The sequence below is a fragment of the Schistocerca piceifrons genome, chromosome 2 (assembly GCF_021461385.2).
Source record: "Schistocerca piceifrons isolate TAMUIC-IGC-003096 chromosome 2, iqSchPice1.1, whole genome shotgun sequence".
NCBI classification, from domain to species: Eukaryota; Metazoa; Arthropoda; class Insecta; order Orthoptera; family Acrididae; genus Schistocerca; species Schistocerca piceifrons.
Window position 1 is genome coordinate 562,054,146 of NC_060139.1, and position 20,183 is coordinate 562,074,328.

A 20,183-nucleotide genomic window follows, 5' to 3' on the forward strand; every position below is an offset into this window, starting at 1 on the left:
CTTGCGCTCCGTCTCTAATGACCTCGTTGTCGACGGGACGTTAAACACTAACCACCACCACCACCTATTAAAGTATACAGTGCACAGCAAAATGGCGCTTATCCAAAGCCGACGCTGAAGCAACTTTGGTGCATCACAAGCCGCAGATGACAGGCACGTATGATGGCTGCGGAGATGTGTATGGGAGAATAGACGTGCAGCTGTTGAGCAAGTGACTGCCCAGATGAACCGAGGGGATAACAACGGCGTCCCCTCGACGACTGTTCAATGAACATTGCTGCATATGGTCCTCTACAGCAGGTGCCTCATTCAGACATCCGTGGTCTCCGCCGTTCATAGTTGACGAACGCTGAAATTTGCACGCCGATACAGCAACTGGACGTCGACTGAGAGGCGACAGGTGACGGCAAGAAAGTAAGAACGAATTGATTGTTGGTGTTAATAACGATCATACTCCTTTACCTCCTCTGCAGATGACGTGTCACTGAGCACATTTGTTCTGTGCATGCAGTACACGTGAGACGGGTAGTTGTTTCCACTGCACTGTGTGGAATACGAAGGTTCTGTTATAGTTCACTAACCTGCTGTCTTCAAGTTGATGGCCGGCCGCGGTGGCCGAGCGGTTCTAGGCGCTTCAGTCCGGAACCGCGCGACTGCTACGGTCGCAGGTTCGAATCATGCCTCGGGCATGGATGTCGTAGGTTCTGTATCTTGAGGCTGAAACTGACTTTTAGTGAGGTTCTGTTCTCAAATAATATATTACTTCTTTGGGATGCCATTCGCGTATTTTAATATAGCCACACGAGAAGACTACATGATCTTAATACAACACCTTCTGATACAGTAAAGTACATGATCAAACACAATGTTTACGAAAATGTATCTTTACACTATTTGTGGCACGTGTCTGTGTGTGCCTCATGACTACCGGAGTACATCTTTTAATATTGAATACTGGCAAACACATCCTGCGAAAGACAACATCTTCTCGACTGCCTAATCAAGAGTGACGATCAGCCCGAAACACTTCGCGCGCCGTACCCGAAAAGGCGTGACCCGAACGCTTCCGAAGCACTTCGTCTGCAATTTCGTCAGTCTTTTGTTTTTGATTTAAATTGTTTTTAATAATTCTAAAATGACTGATTGATAGTCAGCTGTTGAGAGATATTTATATCAAAAAGTGAAGTCATTCCAATGAGTAGTTTAACTAATAATAATAACTATACTTTAACGTTTTGGCGCCCTTGCTCCGAACACAGCAGCCAATCACAGAGCAGTAGCATTATGCTGGCGGTCTTTCTCACGGGAATGGTACCGAATCTAACATCTGTGACAGGTGCCTCACACCACATTTCGTCATCTACAGGATGCGTCAAAAAAATGTATACACACTTTGAAGCGTCATAGAAAATTTATTTCCCGTTCTACGATGTTAAAATTCTGGAAATGGAAAGCTTAAAGTCCAATTGGAAAAATAAATGTACTTTGCAAATGTGATTAATGTTCAAACTGGCGGCCTTCAGCATCAATACGTTTCTGAGTACGAGTCGCCACTGATTCCGTACATCGTACCAAAGTGTCGAATGAGATTTCTGTGCACACTGCCTGAATCTCATTCCAAAGTGTGTCCAGGTTACGTGGTTTACGTTTGTACACTTCATCTTTTACTATGCCCCATAAGAAGAAATCCAGCGGCGTGAAGTCTGGAGAGCGTGCAGGAAACTCGATTGGTCCCCTGTGTCCTATCGACTGGCCTGGCACATTGTGATCCAGGTATGCTCGTTTGTCCCTATGATAGTGTGACGGGGCGCCATCTTGTTGGAAATAAAACTCATCATTACCGTATAATGCACGAATGGCAGGGAATATGGAGTCAGCAATCATTGTTAGGTACGTTTCTCCAGTAACAGTACTTTCAAAGCAGAAAGGCCCTTGCAGACAAACCACACCACACATTTACACCAGGCAAATTCACAGCCTTTTCAACTGTAATCTGAGGATTATCTTCAGTGCAGTACACACAATTGTGCCTATTGACAGTTCCATTGAGTTTGAATTGGGCTTCATCCGACCAAATTATGCTACCCATAAATCCCGGTTCACGTCTCACCATCTCCTGAACCCATTCACAAAATTCTAACCTTCGATCTGGATCGTCGTCACTTAGCTGTTGCACCAGCCTTGGAATGTACACACGAAACTTGCCTTTCTTCAGAATGAGTAGCACGCTACTAGCACTTACATTATTCTCATGTGCCGCTCGCCTTGAAGATTTTTGAGTCGAACGCTGAAACAGTTCCAAGACCGCAGTTGTGGAATCATTACTTGTAGCTGTACGAGGTCGCCCTGATCGAGCTTTATGCACATCACACACTGTTCCACGAATTTCGAATTTGTCTCGTAGACGTGTAATTGTTAACCTCGAAGGTGGTTCTGTACCACACTGACTTCTCCACTGCCTTCGAACCGCAGCTACATTCTCAAACTTCCAGTACCACTTAATTATCAGCTTCCGCACTTCAAAGCTCAAACGCACGTCCGCCATGTTGCAGTTACTTCCTTGCCACTGCTGCCACCTATTGATGAAACATAACATTACTTTCTCACAGATATTTAACCTTGTAGAACGGGAAATAAATTGTCTATGACAGTTCAAAGTGTGTATACATTTTTTTGACGCACCCTATATATACTTCTTGTATCTCCACTGCTCTGAGAACAGCATCTTGGAGCCTAATATGATGGTTGACTATGCCAGAAATATTACAAGGTGTCCTGTTCAGCCGGCCGCGGTGGTCTAGCGGTTCTAGGCGCGCAGTCCGGAACCGCGCGACTGCTACGGTCGCAGGTTCGAATCCTGCCTCGGGCATGGATGTGTGTGATGTCCTTAGGTTAGTTAGGTTTAAGTAGTTCTAAGTTCTAGGGGACTGATGACCACAGTAGTTAAGTCCCATAGTGCTCAGAGCCATTTGAACCATTTGTCCTGTTCAGATAAATTTCGTTTAACGGTGGTGTGTACGGCACGAAACGTCTGAAAGCAAACACTCCGGTCACTTATCTTACGGAAGGACTCACCGTATGAGCACCGACAAATCGCCCACATTCGCATACACTTAACCCCTCACAGTGCACCCACAACTAGTCAGAACACTGTTATGACCACCAGTGAGACTTGCAACGTATTGAGAACACTGCACAGGTGTCGTTCGCTATGAAAGTGCAGGCTCGGCTAGCACCTGCACGGACTTCTCGCGGTGTTGGCATACTTTTGTCCAACCCCTGCAGGTGTGGAGAGGAGCGCGTGGTGGCGTGGCGCGGCGCGGCCGGCTCGGTGCTGAAGCACAACGTGCGCTTCCTGTGGCTGCTGGGCGTGTGGCCGGCGTGCCGCGGCAGAGCCTACCACGCCTTCAGCGCGCTCGTGGTGGCGCTGTGCGGCACGCACATGGCCTTCGTGGTGCTGGGCGTCGGCCAGGGCTCGGAGGACCTGCAGGAGACGACGCTGGCGCTGACCAACGCGTTCGCCGTGAGCGGCGGCGCCGCCAAGGTGGCTCTGCTGCTGCGCGGCCGGCGCCGCTTCTACGCGCTCGTGCGCCGCCTCGACCGGCTGGTGGCCGCGCAGGCCGAACACCGGCGCGCCGACGCCCGCCGCCAGGCCGCGTTCGACGCGTTCCACAAGAAGGCGGTGCGCCTGACGTTCCTCCTGCACACCTACCTCTTCCTGCTGTCCTTCGTCTGGTTCCCGATGCCGCTGATCGCCCAGCGCGGCGAGCGGAGGCTGCCGTTCGTGCAGCTGTCGTGGCTCGACACGAGCCAGCTCTCCGTCTACGCGGCCACCTACACCCTGCAGTGCGCCGGCACCTTCCTGCTCGCCTTCGCCACCGTCAGCGTCGACTGTTTCTTCGTGGCCATCATGGTCCACGTCTCCGCACAACTGAGAATTCTATCGTCCCGCATAAACGCTTTGGGACTTCGCACTAACCTCGCCGGGTCGGCGAGGAACTTCGAAAGAGACGTGAGTGGGGAGGCGTCGGATATTCAGCGAGACATGTACACAGAGCTCCGCTTGTGTATTCAGTATCACCAAGATATCTTAAGGTATGTTAGCAAGTAATTTTTTTATTTATTTCTTTACTCGTTGCTATTTACGTGTAACAAGCACCTAGGAGGGAAGACAGGTATGAACTTTCACAATATGAAATTAAACAGGGTATTACAAAAAGATACTGCCAAACTTTCAGGAAACATTCCTCACAAATAAAGAAAAGATGTTATGTGGACATGTGTCCGGAAACGCTTAATTTCCATGTTAGAGCTCATTTTAGTTTCGTCAGTATGTACTCTACTTCCTCGATTCACCGCCATGATTTCATACGGGATACTCTACCTGTGCTGCTAGAACATGTGCCTTTACAAGTACGACACAACATGTGGTTCATGCACGATGGAGCTCCTGCACATTTCAGTCGAAGTGTTCGTACGCTTCTCAACAACACATTCGGTGACCGATGGATTGGTAGAGGCGGACCAATTCCACGGCCTCCACGCTCTCCTGACCTCAACCCTCTTGACTTTCATTTATGGGGGCACTTGAAAGGCCTTGTCTACGCAACCCCGGTACCAAATGTAGAGACTCTTCGTGCTCGTATTGTGGACGGCTGTGATACAATACGCCATTCTCCAGGGCTGCATCAGCGATACCATGAGACGGAGGGTGGAAGCATGTAAACTCGCTAACGGAGGACATTTTGAACATTTCCTGTAACAAAGTGTTTGAAGTCACGCTGGTACGTTCTGTTGCTGTGTGTTTCCATTCCATGATTAATGTAATGTAATGTAATAAAATGAGCTCTAACATGGAAAGTAAGCGTTTCCGGACACATGTCCACATAACATATTTTCTTTCTTTGTGTGTGAGGAATGTTTCCTGAAAGTTTGGCCGTACCTTTTTGTAACACCCTGTATATTTATTACCTAGTAGAATTTAAGTAATTAACCATTTGCTTCAATCAATCCGATGAACTTCTGCTGTGTTTTTGCCTCGCAACATTAGTGTTACTTAATGAAATAAAATTAATCTCGACTACTGGCCATTAAAGTTGCTACACCACTAAGATGACGTGCTACAGACGCGAAATTTAACCGACAGGAAGAAGATGCTGTGATATACAAATGATTAGCTTTTCAGAGCAGTCACACAAGGTTGGCGCCAGTGGCGACGCCTACAACGTGCTGACATGAGGAAAGTTTCCAACCGATTTCTCATACACAAACAGCAGTTGACCGGCGTTGCCCGGTGAAATGTTGTTGTGATGCCTCGTGTAAGGAGGAGAAATGCGTACCATCACGTTTCCGACATTGATAAAGGTCGGATTGTAGCCTATCGCGATTGCGGTTTATCGTATCGCGACATTGCTGCTCGAATTGATCGAGATGCAATGACTGTTAGCAGAATATGGAATCGGTGGGTTCAGGAGGGTAATACGGAACGCCCTGCTGGATCCCAATGGCCTCGTATCACTAGCAGTCGAGATGAGTCATCTTATCCGCATGGCTGTAACGGATCGTGCATCCACGTCTCGATCCCTGAGTCAACAGATGGGGACGTTTGCAAGACAACAACCATCTGCACGAACAGTATGAGGACGTTTGCAGCAGCATGGACTATCAGCTCGGAGACCATGGCTGCGGTTACCCTGACGCTGCATCACAGACAGGAACGCCTGCGATGGTGTACTCAACGACGAACCTGGGTGCACGAATGGCAAAACGTCATTTCTTCGGATGAATCCAGGTTCTGTTTACAGCATCATGATGGTCGCATCCGTGTTTGGCGACATCGTGGTGACTGCACAAAAAAATGGCTCTGAGCACTATGGGACTTAACATTTATGGTCATCAGTCCCCTAGAACTTAGAACTACTTAAACCTAACTAAGCGAGTGATGTTTCGCACATTTGTATGAACGCTACCTGGGTATGCGCTATATGTGTAGCCGTAGCACTCATATAATAATATTTACACTTATATATATATATATATATATATATATATATATATATATATATATATATTCCATTTGAGACGACGATATTTTCGTCGTGTCGCACTATTTTGCGTTGCAGACACTGTGATTGCACTGCACAAATTTTACACCGCACTCACTTTTAGCACACAACACTTTGGGGGCGTTGGGGGGTCTCTGCATCAGCGACGACGGAGGCGTGGAGGGCTAGGGGGGCCGTGGTGTGGCGGCGTCGGCGGCGGCACCCAGTCATCACGAGGCAGAGAAAATCCCTGACCCCGCCGGGAATCGAACCCGGGAACCCGGGCGCGGGAAGCGAGAACGCTACCGCACGACCACGAGCTGCGGACATGTGAATGCACATTGGAAGCGTGTATTCGTCATCGCCATACTGGCGTATCACCCGGCGTGATGGTATGGGGTGCCACTGGTTACTCGTCTCGGTCACCTCTTGTTCGCATTGACGGCTCTTTGAACAGTGGACGTTACATTTCAGATGTGTTACGACCCCTGGCTCTACCATTCATTCGATCCCTGCGAAACCCTACATTTCAGCAGGATAATGCACGACCACATTGCGAGGTTCCGTTTGGGCCTTTCTGGGTACAGAAAATGTTCGACTGCTGCCCTGGCTAGCACATTCTGCAGATCTCTCACCAATTGAAAACGTCTGGTCAATGGTGGCCGAGCAACTTGCTCGTCGCAATACGCCAGTCACTACTCTTCATGAACTGTGGTACTGTGTTGAAGCTGCATGGGCAGCTGTACCTGTACACGCCAGCCAAGCTCTGACTCAATGCCCAGGCATATCAAGGCCGTTATTACGGCCAGAGGTGATTGTTCTGGATACAGATTTCTCAGGATCTATGCAACCAAATTGCGTGAAAATATAATCACATGTCCTAGTACAATATATCTGTCCAATGAATACCCGTTTATCAACTGCATTTCTTTTTGGTGTAGCAATTTTAATGGCCGGTAGTGTATTATAACTAACGTTACTCTTCGTGAAAATACGAGAGCGAGACGATAGACTAACTAAGAGGAAAAAGAAAGACGATAGAGAATGTAATGTAAAAGAAGTTCCCACTACCTTAGCCGATCAGGCGGGAGACCTTGAAAAGCTTTAAGCCCTGCATTCTCGTTCGCCTGCTGCTCTTAATGTACGAGGGGCCTTCAATAAGTAATGCAACATTTTTTCTCGGCCTATTTCGGTTTAAAAACTGCGGAATTTGTTGTAAGACATTGTGAAATATTCCCGCTTCAGCCTCTAATACAGTTTCATGAAGTTCCGATAGGTATAATCTTAAAAATAATGTCTGTGACGGAGGAGGAGTTTAGTGTTTAACACCCCATTCACAACGAGGTCGTTAGAGACGGAGCACAAGCTCGGAACAGGAAAGCATGGGGGAGGAAATCGGCTGTGCCCATACACAGGGACAATTCCAGCATCTGCCTGAAGCGATTTAGGGAAGTCACGGAAAACCTAAATCAGAATGGCCAGACGCCGGTTTGAAACAGCGTCCTCCCGACTGCGAGTTCAGTGCGCTAACCACTCCAACACCTCGCTCGGGGTCTGTGATGGAGGTGTTTACCAACAAGAGAGGTGTCATCTACTTTCTTTTCCCGAAAACCAGAGCATCGCAGGTATTCGTAGATTCTTGCACAACGTCTACGGAGATCTGGCAGTGAGGAAACACACGGTGAATCGTTGGAGCAGGCATCTGTCGTCATCGCAAGAGGGTCGCACAAGCCTGTCTGTTCTCTCACGTGCTAACCGGCCACACACAGCTGACTCCTGCAGTGATGGAACGTGTGGACACTCTCATTCGAGCTGATCGACAGATCACAGTCCTTGCCGCCTAAGAGAGGACCATAAACATCCATGAAGGACCATCTGTGTGGAATTTCTTGCGCGTTGCTTTTTTGTCAAAGACCATCACGGGGAATTATACGTGGGTTCATCACTTCGAACCGGAAACAAAACAGCAATCCATAGAGTATCCCACCACCGCTCACCCAAACAAAAAGTTCAAAGCAGCTACCTAAACCGACAAAATCGTGGCGATGGTCTTCTGGGACTCAGATGAGGTTATTCTGTTTAACGTGTGCCCTCATGGTGCAATAATTAGGAAATTGGAGAAACGGCTTCAGCGTGTTCGTCACCACAAAAATGCTAACGAACGTGTCCTTCTCCATGACAAAGTAGGCCTCACACAAATCTGTGCACCCGAGAGCAGTTCACAAAACTTCATTGGACTCAATTCACCCTACAGCCCGGATCTCGGACCTTCCGACTTCCAGCTGTTGGGCCCAATGAAGGATGCACTCCGTGGCACGCAGTGAGTGGATGATGGGGATGTTATTGGCGTAACAAGAGGCTGGCTTTGACGTCGGCCAGTGGAATGGTACTACATGGGCATACAGGCCCTCTCAGTAAGGTGGTATAAGGCCATCACAGTGAATGGAGATTAAATTGAAAAATGCTGTTTTTTAGGAGAATGAGTGGGGAATAATATGGTGTATTGGAATCCTGAATAAAATCAAAGTGCTTTCGGGGAAAAAATCTGTTGCATTACTTTTATTGAACGCTCCTCGTGCTAATGCATGTCTAAGGCCGATGATGTAATGCCATTTCTCTAGCGCTAATAATACAGTACAGAGATCTGAAGCATAATGTATCAGTTGAATATTTGTTTTTGTTTTGATTAGGCCTACATGTTTTCCGTGGCAAATGTTGGCTGTAGACAATTATGACCTAGTCTGTCTAAACTAAATTTACATTTAGTGTTATCCACATCTGCGTCCGTGTCAGTAATTTCATCACTTTGAATACGAGCGTCCTTCATTCGTGCTCTTCGGTTTCGTTGTCTGTATGGCCAAGACTTCCTATAAACGCTATAAAGGTCGCAAGTTCTGAAATGCCCGTCATTTGTGTCCTAGTAAGTTGGCATTACTCTATGTCGCCCGATTTCCATCTGTTTTCTTTCTGGTTAATAAAGGGGCACTTCACGACAGAACAGCGAGATGTTATAGTGAAAATTTATTACAAATGTAGTGACTGTTTTGCACAGTGTGTTCGCAAACTCCGCGGAATGCTTGGACAATGTAATGCACCATATAAGATAACTGTGATGAAACTGGTTCTTGAATTTGATAAAACGGATTTTGTAGTGGTCATCAACCCTCGAGACGTCCTCGTGTTACACATTCTATTTAAAACATAAGTAGAGGCACACTGGGCATACGGGCAAGAATAAACTCGGGCAATGCTTTAGTTTTGCTGACGTCAACATTAGCACTATGTCTTACCACCAAGGTCATTCCAGGAATCCTACCATGCTGAGGCAGTAGTGCGTGTTATATTCTGCTGACATCAGCATCAGCACTTCCTTATCTTCAATGCCATTCATTTCCATGCTGGGCCGACTCCCACGCGCACGCTCAGCACCCACCTACATACAGTGCAGTAGAGAAACTGATCTGGTGATGTCACGACAGTGATTTAACATGTAACGCTGACGTAATCGCCAAGTACAGTAAAGTATCAGAATTGCATAAATACCGAAAATGTTGTCAACTAAGTTTGCACAGCTGACTTCGGAATATTCGTTTAAGGACTGGCTCACCAATCATTTCGGTAAATTCCCTTCAAAGCTATACATAATTCGCTATGGAATACTGGAATGAGTAGAAAACATTTTATTATAAAATACAAATAATGAATTAGGAATACATATTTGTTGAACGTGAGTTTTACCTTATATACTATCCCACTATCGAGAAATAAAGTCAAGTCCTGTACCATATACCAGTTCCTTACTGTCACCAGCAGACAGCTGTACTGTAGAAAACGAGGCTAGTTCGAATTTTGCACCACAAGAGACGGCTACCCGCACAGTAGAAAATGTGCACTGTTTCTTTGTTGTATCATGGGTTCCTTACTGTCGCCAACAAATGGCTGCACTGTAGGAAACGAGATTTGCACTGCTAAATGAAGATAATTGTTCCTGTTGTGTACAGTGCTTGGTTTAAGACGCAAAAGAGCCATAAATTAATTATTTTCCACGTCCATGATGCTTCTCAAATGCTACAATTTTCTTTCCAACCAATCTCCACATCAGTGATGCTTGTCAGGTGTCACATTATTTTAAACTGTCTATAAAACTACGTCTGAAATGTGAAGAAAGTACAAACGTTGTAATGCAGATTTCCACGAATACACAGTCGGCAAATTAATGCCCAAAATTCTAAAGTATATATTCTAAAGCTAGATTTCCATGCTTAAAACAGTAAAAATGTAGAAGGTAGGCCTAAGGAATATATGTGGTAAAACTAGCCTGACCAAGCTTATGACGGCAGAAAACGACGTGTTAGCTAAAATACTACACTAAGCAGGCAAGCACACAAGCAAATTAACAGTCTGAATGTAATTAATTAGACCTACTCTTGATGTAAGTCACAGCACACCCTCAAATTAAATATTTCAGCATTTAAATTGTTCCCAGACACCATTTAAAAGGGAAAAACAATGCATCATATTATTCACTGGAAAAAATATAATCAATGATATTCATTGCTAATTATTGATATTATTACAAATGACACAGGCCTACTGGAGGCTTTGTACAATAACAATTTTCGCCGAAGTTTGCAATCAGAACTACAGTGGCAAGTCTCTCTAAAAGCTTTATAGACTATATATCCTATATTATTTTGCACATTTACGAGTACAATAATCTAAAATATCTGCAAAATACGTCGGCAACGTGAAAAGTGCAATGTTCCTACATCAAGTATCTAAGACCTAGTTGAGGTCAAATACAAGAAAAAACTCTGTATTAACTCAGTCACCTATCCACTTTTATGACATCACAATATGCTAAAATGCGTAAGAAAATGTAATGTTTATGTTGCAGTAGTATCTAAATACGTAGAGTGTGTGACGTGGCATTTTCAAAGACAATGTCAGAGTCTATAACACGGAAATAAATAAAATTACTTACCATTTATTGTGAGACATCTCACACTTTGCAAGCACATTGAAGCTCCAAAAATTAAACATTGCTGCATCCAAATTGTCTGTGTAACTCATTAGAATGCGTGTTTATCGTAGTATTTAGGATTTTTTTCGAAAATTCGTGCAAAAATAAAGCTATATTATATGTACGGTTTAGTGCACCTTGCAAGCACAATGAGCCATTAAATATGCTTAACGCCTGATATTCTCTGTTAGAACACCGTTGTATGACCAACGACCATTGCTGTACATGCTAAACAAATGCCGCAACATAGATTAAAATGATATTCTCTATAACGTGCAGACATGTAGACGCAAATGCGGAAATAGTTGTGTTCTAAAGTTTAGTGGGTCACAACTGAAAATGACGTCAGAGATTCTACCAATCCTTGATGCTGTCACAGCTGAAACATACAGTTAATAGCAAGTCCTCAACCATATTCTTCATGTTCAGGCCTAAATAAGCAAAGCTTAAACAAAATACCTGTAAATATTACGAGGTATAGATATTAAACATTGGAGCGTGACAGCATGATATTGCTGGTTTGCAGAGACGATGATATCGACGTGTAATACGCAGAAAAGAGAGACGAAATAATGTGATTATTCAGCAGCAGTAGCGGTGGGGAATTACCAATAACTGTCCATACAGAGTAGTTGGAAAGGAAGATACAAGTCGTCGTTTACAGGGACGAAACATTCTATCCATTCCGTAATGGCCTCCAACCTGGTAATGTCATGTTCTTTAACCAAGGAAAACGTAAAAGTATCCCATAGTCACATGTCTGGACACCTTATAAAATCTATAAAGTGTTTACCAATAACTGATTACTTCTGGGCTTGTGGTTTGACATTTAAATATATAAGTACTACTCTACCGTTGGATGCCACCCATGTTTAACAGTCAATCCCAACTGTCTTATGGGATAGTATGACACTAGGTGTCGTTTTATATGCGAGATGTCACCTCCAAGGGAACATTTGGCTCTATCTAGGAAACTTTACAGAACTACTAAAGCATCATGGTTCCTATGACTGCTACGTAGCGACAGATTTATAGAGTAGAATAGTATGTGAATCCGACGTGTGGTTAGTATACATTAATGATGTCACAGCATATTCTGCAAATTTGCGGAGAATAATAATTTAACGGAATAGTTTAATGGTAAATTCCGCGTTTTGTGACAGAGTGCTAAATCGCGACTGACTGACTGTGGCACTGGCAGTATTGTGGAGAACAAAGTTCCTCCAGGTTTAATATAGCACTTCTGTGTCGTATTTATAGTAGTCATAGTAGCTTATTATAGCAGTATGGAGGCAGAATATAGTTAATGGTTTACCTGTAAACCTGTAGACAAACAGTTAAAATGTTGCTAAACATCACACAGCGCCTTTTCTGTAAGTTATTCGTTGATGACACCACATGGGAGCAGTTTGCGGAGAGTAGAGTGAAGCATATCGTAAATATTATTTTATGGTATTTAATAATCTTAAGGAGTCTTGCACAGTGTCAAAACGCACGATCCATTCTATTTCCAGCCTCTCCGCATATAGAAATATTCAAATCTGTGTTCTGCAGTTTGTGTACTGGAATAATAAGGCGGTGAGCACGGTTAGTGTGCTATGTACACGAAAAAAAAGAAAACCGAAAATGTAGGACCTCGGAGTCAAGAAAAAAAAACCTGTAGTATATGGCATAGACAACAGCCGAGTCGATGCGTTGCTTGTAAACACTAAAAAACAAGACCACTAGCCATATTCTACATTCTAGCACAGTAAAGTGATACCTGCAGCATAAAAAGGTCCATATATCTACTTAAGTATAGCTTTTAGATGTCTTTTTATATGCGGGATGTCACGTCCAAGAAAACATTACGCCTTATCTAGCGAAGCAAACTGTTTTTCTCGGAAGTCACCATAGCATGCGCTAACTATAGTATATGGTGCCATATAACAATTTTGTTGTAACAAGATAATGCATGGAGCAATCGGTAGCATAGACTCCACCATAAGGATTCCACAACACTTGATTCTGCGGATACTGGTTCAGCACTATTATTGTCCAAAGAATGGAGAGTTTTTCCTACGATTTCGAGCGTATATGATGTTCGAACAGTAGGAAACAGTTCGAATTCATTTCTCTCCAACATAATGCACCGTACTGAGGACAAAAAACAAGAGCGCAACCCGCTCTACACATGCTTAGTGGTACGTTAAACTACTAGGGAGCTCGTGACTATGAGAAGCCTACAGGTCATGTTTTTTAGACGTTTCGGTCAGTTTAGAACCACACGTCTCTGCGTGTCTGAGACGTGGCCTATGCTGTAGCAAACATTTTGGTATACGAACACGATCAGATCTGCATATCGGTCTACAAATCAGCTTAAATCATGGAACACTACTGGCCATTAAAATTGCTACACCACGAAGATGACGTGCTACAGACGCGAAATTTAACCGACAGGAAGAAGATGCTGTGATATGCAAATGATTAGCTTTTCAGAGCATTCACACAAGGTTGGCACCGGTGGCGACACCTACAACGTGCTGACATGAGGAAAGTTTCCAACCGATTTCTCATACACAAACAGCAGTTGACCGGCGTTGCCGGGTGAAACGTTGTTGTGATGCCTCGTGTAAGGAGGAGAAATGAGTACCATCACGTTTCCGACTTTCATAAAGGTCGGATTGTAGCCTGTCACGATTGCGGTTTATCGTATCGCGACATTGCTGCTCGTGTTGGTCGAGATCCAATGACTGTTAGCAGAATATGTAATCGGTGGGTTCAGGAGGGTAATACAGAATGCCGTGCTGGATCCTAACGGCCTCGTATCACTAGCAGTCGAGATGACAGGCATCTTGTCCGTATGGCTGTAACGGATCGTGCATCCACGTCTCGATCCCTGAGTCAACAGATGGGGACGTTTGCAAGACAACAACCATCTGCACGAACAGTATGAGGACGTTTGCAGCAGCATGGACTATCAGCTCGGAGACCATGGCTGCGGTTACCCTGACGCTGCATCACAGACAGGAACGCCTGCGATGGTGTACTCAACGACGAACCTGGGTGCACGAATGGCAAAACGTCATTTCTTCGGATGAATCCAGGTTCTGTTTACAGCATCATGATGGTCGCATCCGTGTTTGGCGACATCGTGGTGAATGCACATTGGAAGCGTGTATTCGTCATCGCCATACTGGCGTATCACCCGGCGTGATGGTATGGGGTGCCACTGGTTACACGTCTCGGTCACCTCTTGTTCGCATTGACGGCTCTTTGAACAGTGGACGTTACATTTCAGATGTGTTACGACCCCTGGCTCTACCATTCATTCGATCCCTGCGAAACCCTACATTTCAGCAGGATAATGCACGACCACATTGCGAGGTTCCGTTTGGGCCTTTCTGGGTACAGAAAATGTTCGACTGCTGCCCTGGCCAGCACATTCTGCAGATCTCTCACCAATTGAAAACGTCTGGTCAATGGTGGCCGAGCAACTTGCTCGTCGCAATACGCCAGTCACTACTCTTCATGAACTGTGGTATTGTGTTGAAGCTGCATGGGCAGCTGTACCTGTACACGCCATCCAAACTCTGACTCAATGCCCAGGCATATCAAGGCCGTTATTATGGCCAGAGGTGATTGTTCTGGGTACTGATTTCTCAGGATCTATGCAACCAAATTGCGTGAAAATATAATCACATGTCAGTTCTAGTATAATATATTTTTCCCGGGAATACCCGTTTATCATCAGCATTTCTTCTTGGTGTAGCAATTTTAATGGCCAGTAGTGTATATTAAAGTAGTGAAGTGCCTTACATATTAGTAAACTGTGGGGAGAGGGTCGACTGACTTGTGGCCCTTGCGACATGCGTATCCACGTAAGAGCACTTGGCGGAAGCACGGCTTTGTATACCTAGTCGTCAGGCGACGGACTACACACTGAGGTCAAAGTAATGGGATAGCGATATGCACACCTACAGATTGCGGTAGTACCGCGTACACAAGGCATAAAAGGACGGTGCGTTGGAGGAGCTGTCATTTTTAAACTCGTCTGAAAAGATTTCCGACGTGATTATAGCCGCTCGACGGGAATTAACAGACTTTGAAGGTGGAGCTAGACGCTTGAGACATTCCGTTTAGGAAATCGCTAGTGGATTTAATGTTTCGAAACCCACAATGTCAAGAGCGTGCCGAGAATACATCAGTTCAGGCATTACCTCTAACCGCGGACAACGCAGTGACTGACAGCCTTCACTTGACGACCGGGAGCATCGGATTCCGCGTAGAGTTTTCAGTGCTAATGGAAGAACAAAACGCGGTGAAATTCTCACAGAAAACATTATGGGGCGTACGACGAACGTATCCGTTACGACAGTGCGGCGAAATTTGGCGTATGGACTATGGCAGCAGATGATCCACGCGAGCGCCTTTGCTAACAGCACGACATCGCCTGCAACGCCTCCGCTGGGCTCTTGACCTCGGAACCTAGACGACTGGAGAACCGTGGCCCAGCAGATGAGTCCCGATTTCAGTTGTTAAGGTCTGATGGCAGGGTTCGGGTGTGTTGCAGACACCACGAAGCCATGGACCCAGTTATCAACAAGGCACTGTGCAAGCTAGTGGTGGCTGCATAATGATGTGAACTGTGTTTAGATGGAATGGGCTGGTTTCTTTGGCCCAATTGAACCCATCACTGACTATAAATGGTTATGTTCGGCTACATGGAGACCATTTGCAGCCATCCATGAACTTCAAATTCTCAACCAACGATGGAAGTTTTGTGGATGACAATGCGCCATGTCACTAGGCTACAGTGTTCGTGATTGGTTTGACGAACATTCTGGACAATTCGAGCGAGTGATTTGGCCACCCAGATCACCCAACATCGAACAATTATGGGACACAATCGAGAAGTCAGTTAATGCATTAAATCCTCCACCGGTAACATTGTCACAATAATTATGGACGGCAACAGAGTCAGCATGGCTGAATAATTCTGGAGGGGACTACCAACGAGTTTTTAGGACCATGCCACATCAGATCGCTGCAGTATGGCGGGCAAAGGGAGGTCCTATACCATAGTAGGATGTATCCCACGACTTTGTCGCCTCAGTGTCCAGTATATTCGAAGTTGCACGCTTAGGTACATGTGCCGTTCCGGCCCACATTTTTAACCTACCAACGTTGAAACACATACGCGTGTTGGATGTCTAAAGTGTGCAATAAAGTATTCGGTAATTATGTGCAGGTTCGTGCGGTACCTGGACACCGTGATGAGTCCGCTGGCCATGACACAGTTCATCTCCGGCGTGCTGCTGGCCTGCGTCGCTCTGTTCCAGGCCACACTTGTAAGTGCTTTACCGTAACTACTCAACTAACACTGTCGTACCTACTAAGCAAATACTATGTTCCATACTTCACCGTTTTACAGTATTTAACAGGCTTGGATTCGCCAACAAAGATGCGATTTTTCACCTCGTATTTCGATAGCAATCAGAACTGTTCATTTTTCATTGCAGTACATTTATTCTTGCTGTTTTAAAACTCATTCCCTGTAAGGTTGTCTGTGCTGAATATGCAGGGTGAGTCACTATTGCCACCTAGAATAGCTCCTAAAGTGTGATAGTAGCCGAAAAGTTCGTGGGACAAATGTTGCATGGGACAACGGGGACCACAATATAACGCTGGTTTTTCGTTGCTAGGTGGGGTCGCGTCAGAGATATGAAGGTCAACTTTTTTTTTTAATGAGGTGCTATAGTTTGGTACTTATTTTCTGATAGCGGCTATCAAGACGAAGCCAATGATGTGTAACAGTAAGGTCACTGAATGTCAACGAAGGTCACAAAGGTGGCATGAACGACCATTTACAGGAGGTGTTCGAAGTGATGACCATTGGTATCGATCCAGTGCTGCAATCTTCTCATCATGGAATGAGTGGTATTCCTTATCACTTCGTCACTTATCGAAGCACATGCTCTGACAATTCTCTCTCGTATATCGTGAAAATAGTAAATATTCGCCGAATACGGCGTATCCATTGACATGTAAACACTATTCGACGGTTTCTCAATACAACACTAACAGGAACCGTAAGACTAGTATCGTCGAATCAATGTAAATGATGTATTCCTTCGAAGAACAAGTCGATATGCTTCTCATTTACGGAGAATGCCAACGAAATTCAGTGAGAGCTGGAGACTTATACGCTGAAAGATATCCTCAAAGTACTCACCCTACACGTCGTACTTTTAAATATGAACATGATAAATTGAGAACAACTGGATCTTTAACGCATCGGAAACATATCCGGCAAAGGAAAGTTACTAACTAGGAAACGGAAATTGGTACTCTTGCAACTGTGGCTCGAGATCCTTGTGTTAGTTCGCGTCAAATCACAAGGGAATCTGGCATGAGCCACAGGAGTGTTGTTCGTGTTCTGCATCGCCATAAGTATCATCCTTACCATACCAGTTTCCACCGAGAATTAACTGGTATGGATTGTATGCGTCGCATTGAATTCTGCCGTTGCGCTCAACTTCAGATTCAGAGGGATTACACATTTATTAATTTGATTTTATTTACTGACGAGGCTACATTCATGATTCATAGAAATGTTAATTTTCATAACATGCATTATTGGGCAACTGAAAATCCATGTTGACTGCGGAAAGCTGCACACCAAAACCCGTGGTCGGTGAATGTATGGTGTGGGGTTCTAGAGGACAGAATCATAGATCCCAATTTCATTGAAGGAAATCATAATTGTAGGAAGTAGACCACATTCCTGCAAGAAACATTAGGTCTATTACTAGAAGAAATACCTTTAGGAACAAGGAACAGAATGTAGTATCATCACAATGAGTGTCCGGCACATTTTTCGCTGATAGCAATGAGTTGCAGAGACAATTCCCAAATCGTTGGATTGGACGCGGAGGAGGTGTGCTGTGGCCAGCTCGTTCGCCAGACTTGACGTCTCTGGATTTTTTTCTTGTGATGATTCGCAAAAGACATTGTTTATAAAGACATTCCAATTACACCTGAAGATATGCAAGAGGGAATTGTCAGAGCTTGTGTTTCGTAAGTGCCGATGTGATAAGGAATACCACTCAATTCATGATAATAATATTGCAGCACTGCACTGATACCAATGGTCATCACTTCGAACACTTTCTGTAAATGGACGTTCATGCCAACTTTTTGACCTTCGTTGACCTTCAAAGACCTTACTGTTACACATCATTCGATTCGCCGCGATAGCTGCTATCGGGAAATGAGTACCAAGCTACAGCATTCCATTTAAAAAAACAAAGTTGAACTTCATATCTCCGAAGCGACCCCACCTAGCAAAAAACCGACGTCATATTATGGCCCCCCTGGTCTCATGCAACGTTTGTCCCACAAACTTTTCAGCTCCTATCATACTTTCGGAGTTATTCTTGGTGGCAATAGTTAGTGACTCGCCCTGTATATTACTGGTGGAGGGACACCGCGTAGGTCATGAAATTGATGGAAACACTTTCTCCAGCCACACTCTTACGAAGCCTGTCATCTCGTCCGTTTGTTTTTGGGTCGTTCGTGAAGACTAACAGGAACGTCTGCCGTCATCTTAGCTAGCAGCATGTTCTGACCTCCATCGCCACGGTGTTAGATGAACGTAGTGTAATCATGGTAGGACTCCGGTCACGTCGCTAGAGGATGCACACGGCTACCTGCGATCGCCAAAACTACGCGCGCACGCAATCTGCTCAGCGAGTCGACTGCACACAGCTTGCCGCTGCTATTCTGGTAAAGGCACGTTTACGCGGACAATAAAAATTGCATATTACCAACAACAAATCCCGACAATGATGTCTGGCAACATTGCACGCTACAGGAATTTCAGCCACATGTTCGGCAACAAAAAAATTGGAAATTTGTGGTAAGGTTTTACGGGACCAAACTGCTGTAGTCATCGGTCCCTAAGCTTAGGCACTATTTAAGCTAACGTAAACTAACCTACGCTAAGGACAACACACACACACCCATGCCCGAGGGAGGACTCGAACCACTGACGGGTGGAGTCGCGCGGACCGTTACAAGGCCCCCTTAGACCGCGCAGATACCCCGCACGGCCTGTTCGGCAACACTGCATTCCAGTGTGGCCCGACAGTGTTTGCAGCATCATGTTTCCGGGCCAGAAGTGTTCGCTTACACGGGCCACGCCGTGACCGCCAAATGGACAGGAACTAGTGGAAGGGGGTGCTGATCTTCTGCATAATATGCATTCCAAAAAGGAAAAAAAGTTGACAAGGAAAATAGAAATCGAGCCAAAGCTATTGCGTTCCTTTTTAAGCGAAGTGCTTCCGAAGATATAGCTTTTTTCAGGATGCTGAAACACGATTTCAGTATATCGCTTAAAAGTAATGCGTCCGAGAAATGGTAAGATCAATACATGACAGACTGTATACCAGTTGCTATCAGACTGGCGATCAACTTTTATTTTGTGGCTACTGGTAATTCATACAGAAGTTATCTAACGGATTTTTCTCATCGCTAAGCCTCTTAGCACAACGCGTTTGCAATGCTTTGGTAACGAATTCGGTAAAGTAGTTTCCCATTACAGCCAAATATTAATGTTAATATTTTATTGTGGTTCACCAGTACATGGACAGAATCATGAATGTCATGAATGTAAATACAATTTTCTCTCCGTATTGCAAATCATCTACTACAGTGGTAGGAAGGAGAAGGTCCTTTTCCAGATTTCAGACTTTGTATGTACTGTGTCACCTCTTGTGTTCCATAGCTCTGGTCTTAGACGTACCAGGTGGTTATAATTAAAGTGCAGCTACTCAAAGAGTTCCAGTGTGGGCTGTAGTTATCGTATGGCAGAGAAACTTGGTACATATTACAATGCGATAATGCGGAACGGATTTACTCTGGAAAAAATTTGTTCCAGTTTTAGCCACCAGGTATAAATCTGGCGTTGTGAGTGCAAGAAAGACGTACATAAGTGTTTCCATATGTAATGGACTACGAACGGGGCATGGGCAGAACAGGTCGGACATGTGAGAAAGGCTTAAAGTTGATTTTATTATAAACTGCCGCATAAATAATTTGTTCAGTATGAGCACCGGCGACGTAGAGGAGATGCT

The 20,183-nt window shown here is 44.9% G+C and overlaps 1 protein-coding gene across 1 annotated transcript in view; it reads left to right on the plus strand.

Moving 5' to 3' along the window:
* The first annotated feature begins 3,717 nt into the window (after positions 1–3,717).
* Positions 3,718–20,183, plus strand: part of LOC124777841 (odorant receptor Or2-like) — a 77,145-nt gene continuing 60,679 nt past the window's right edge. Inside the window, exons 1-2 of the mRNA XM_047253377.1 lie at positions 3,718–4,095; positions 16,298–16,397. Coding sequence (XP_047109333.1) covers positions 3,743–4,095; positions 16,298–16,397 — 453 coding nt within the window. The 5' untranslated portion in view covers positions 3,718–3,742. The remainder of the gene's footprint in view (positions 4,096–16,297; positions 16,398–20,183) is intronic.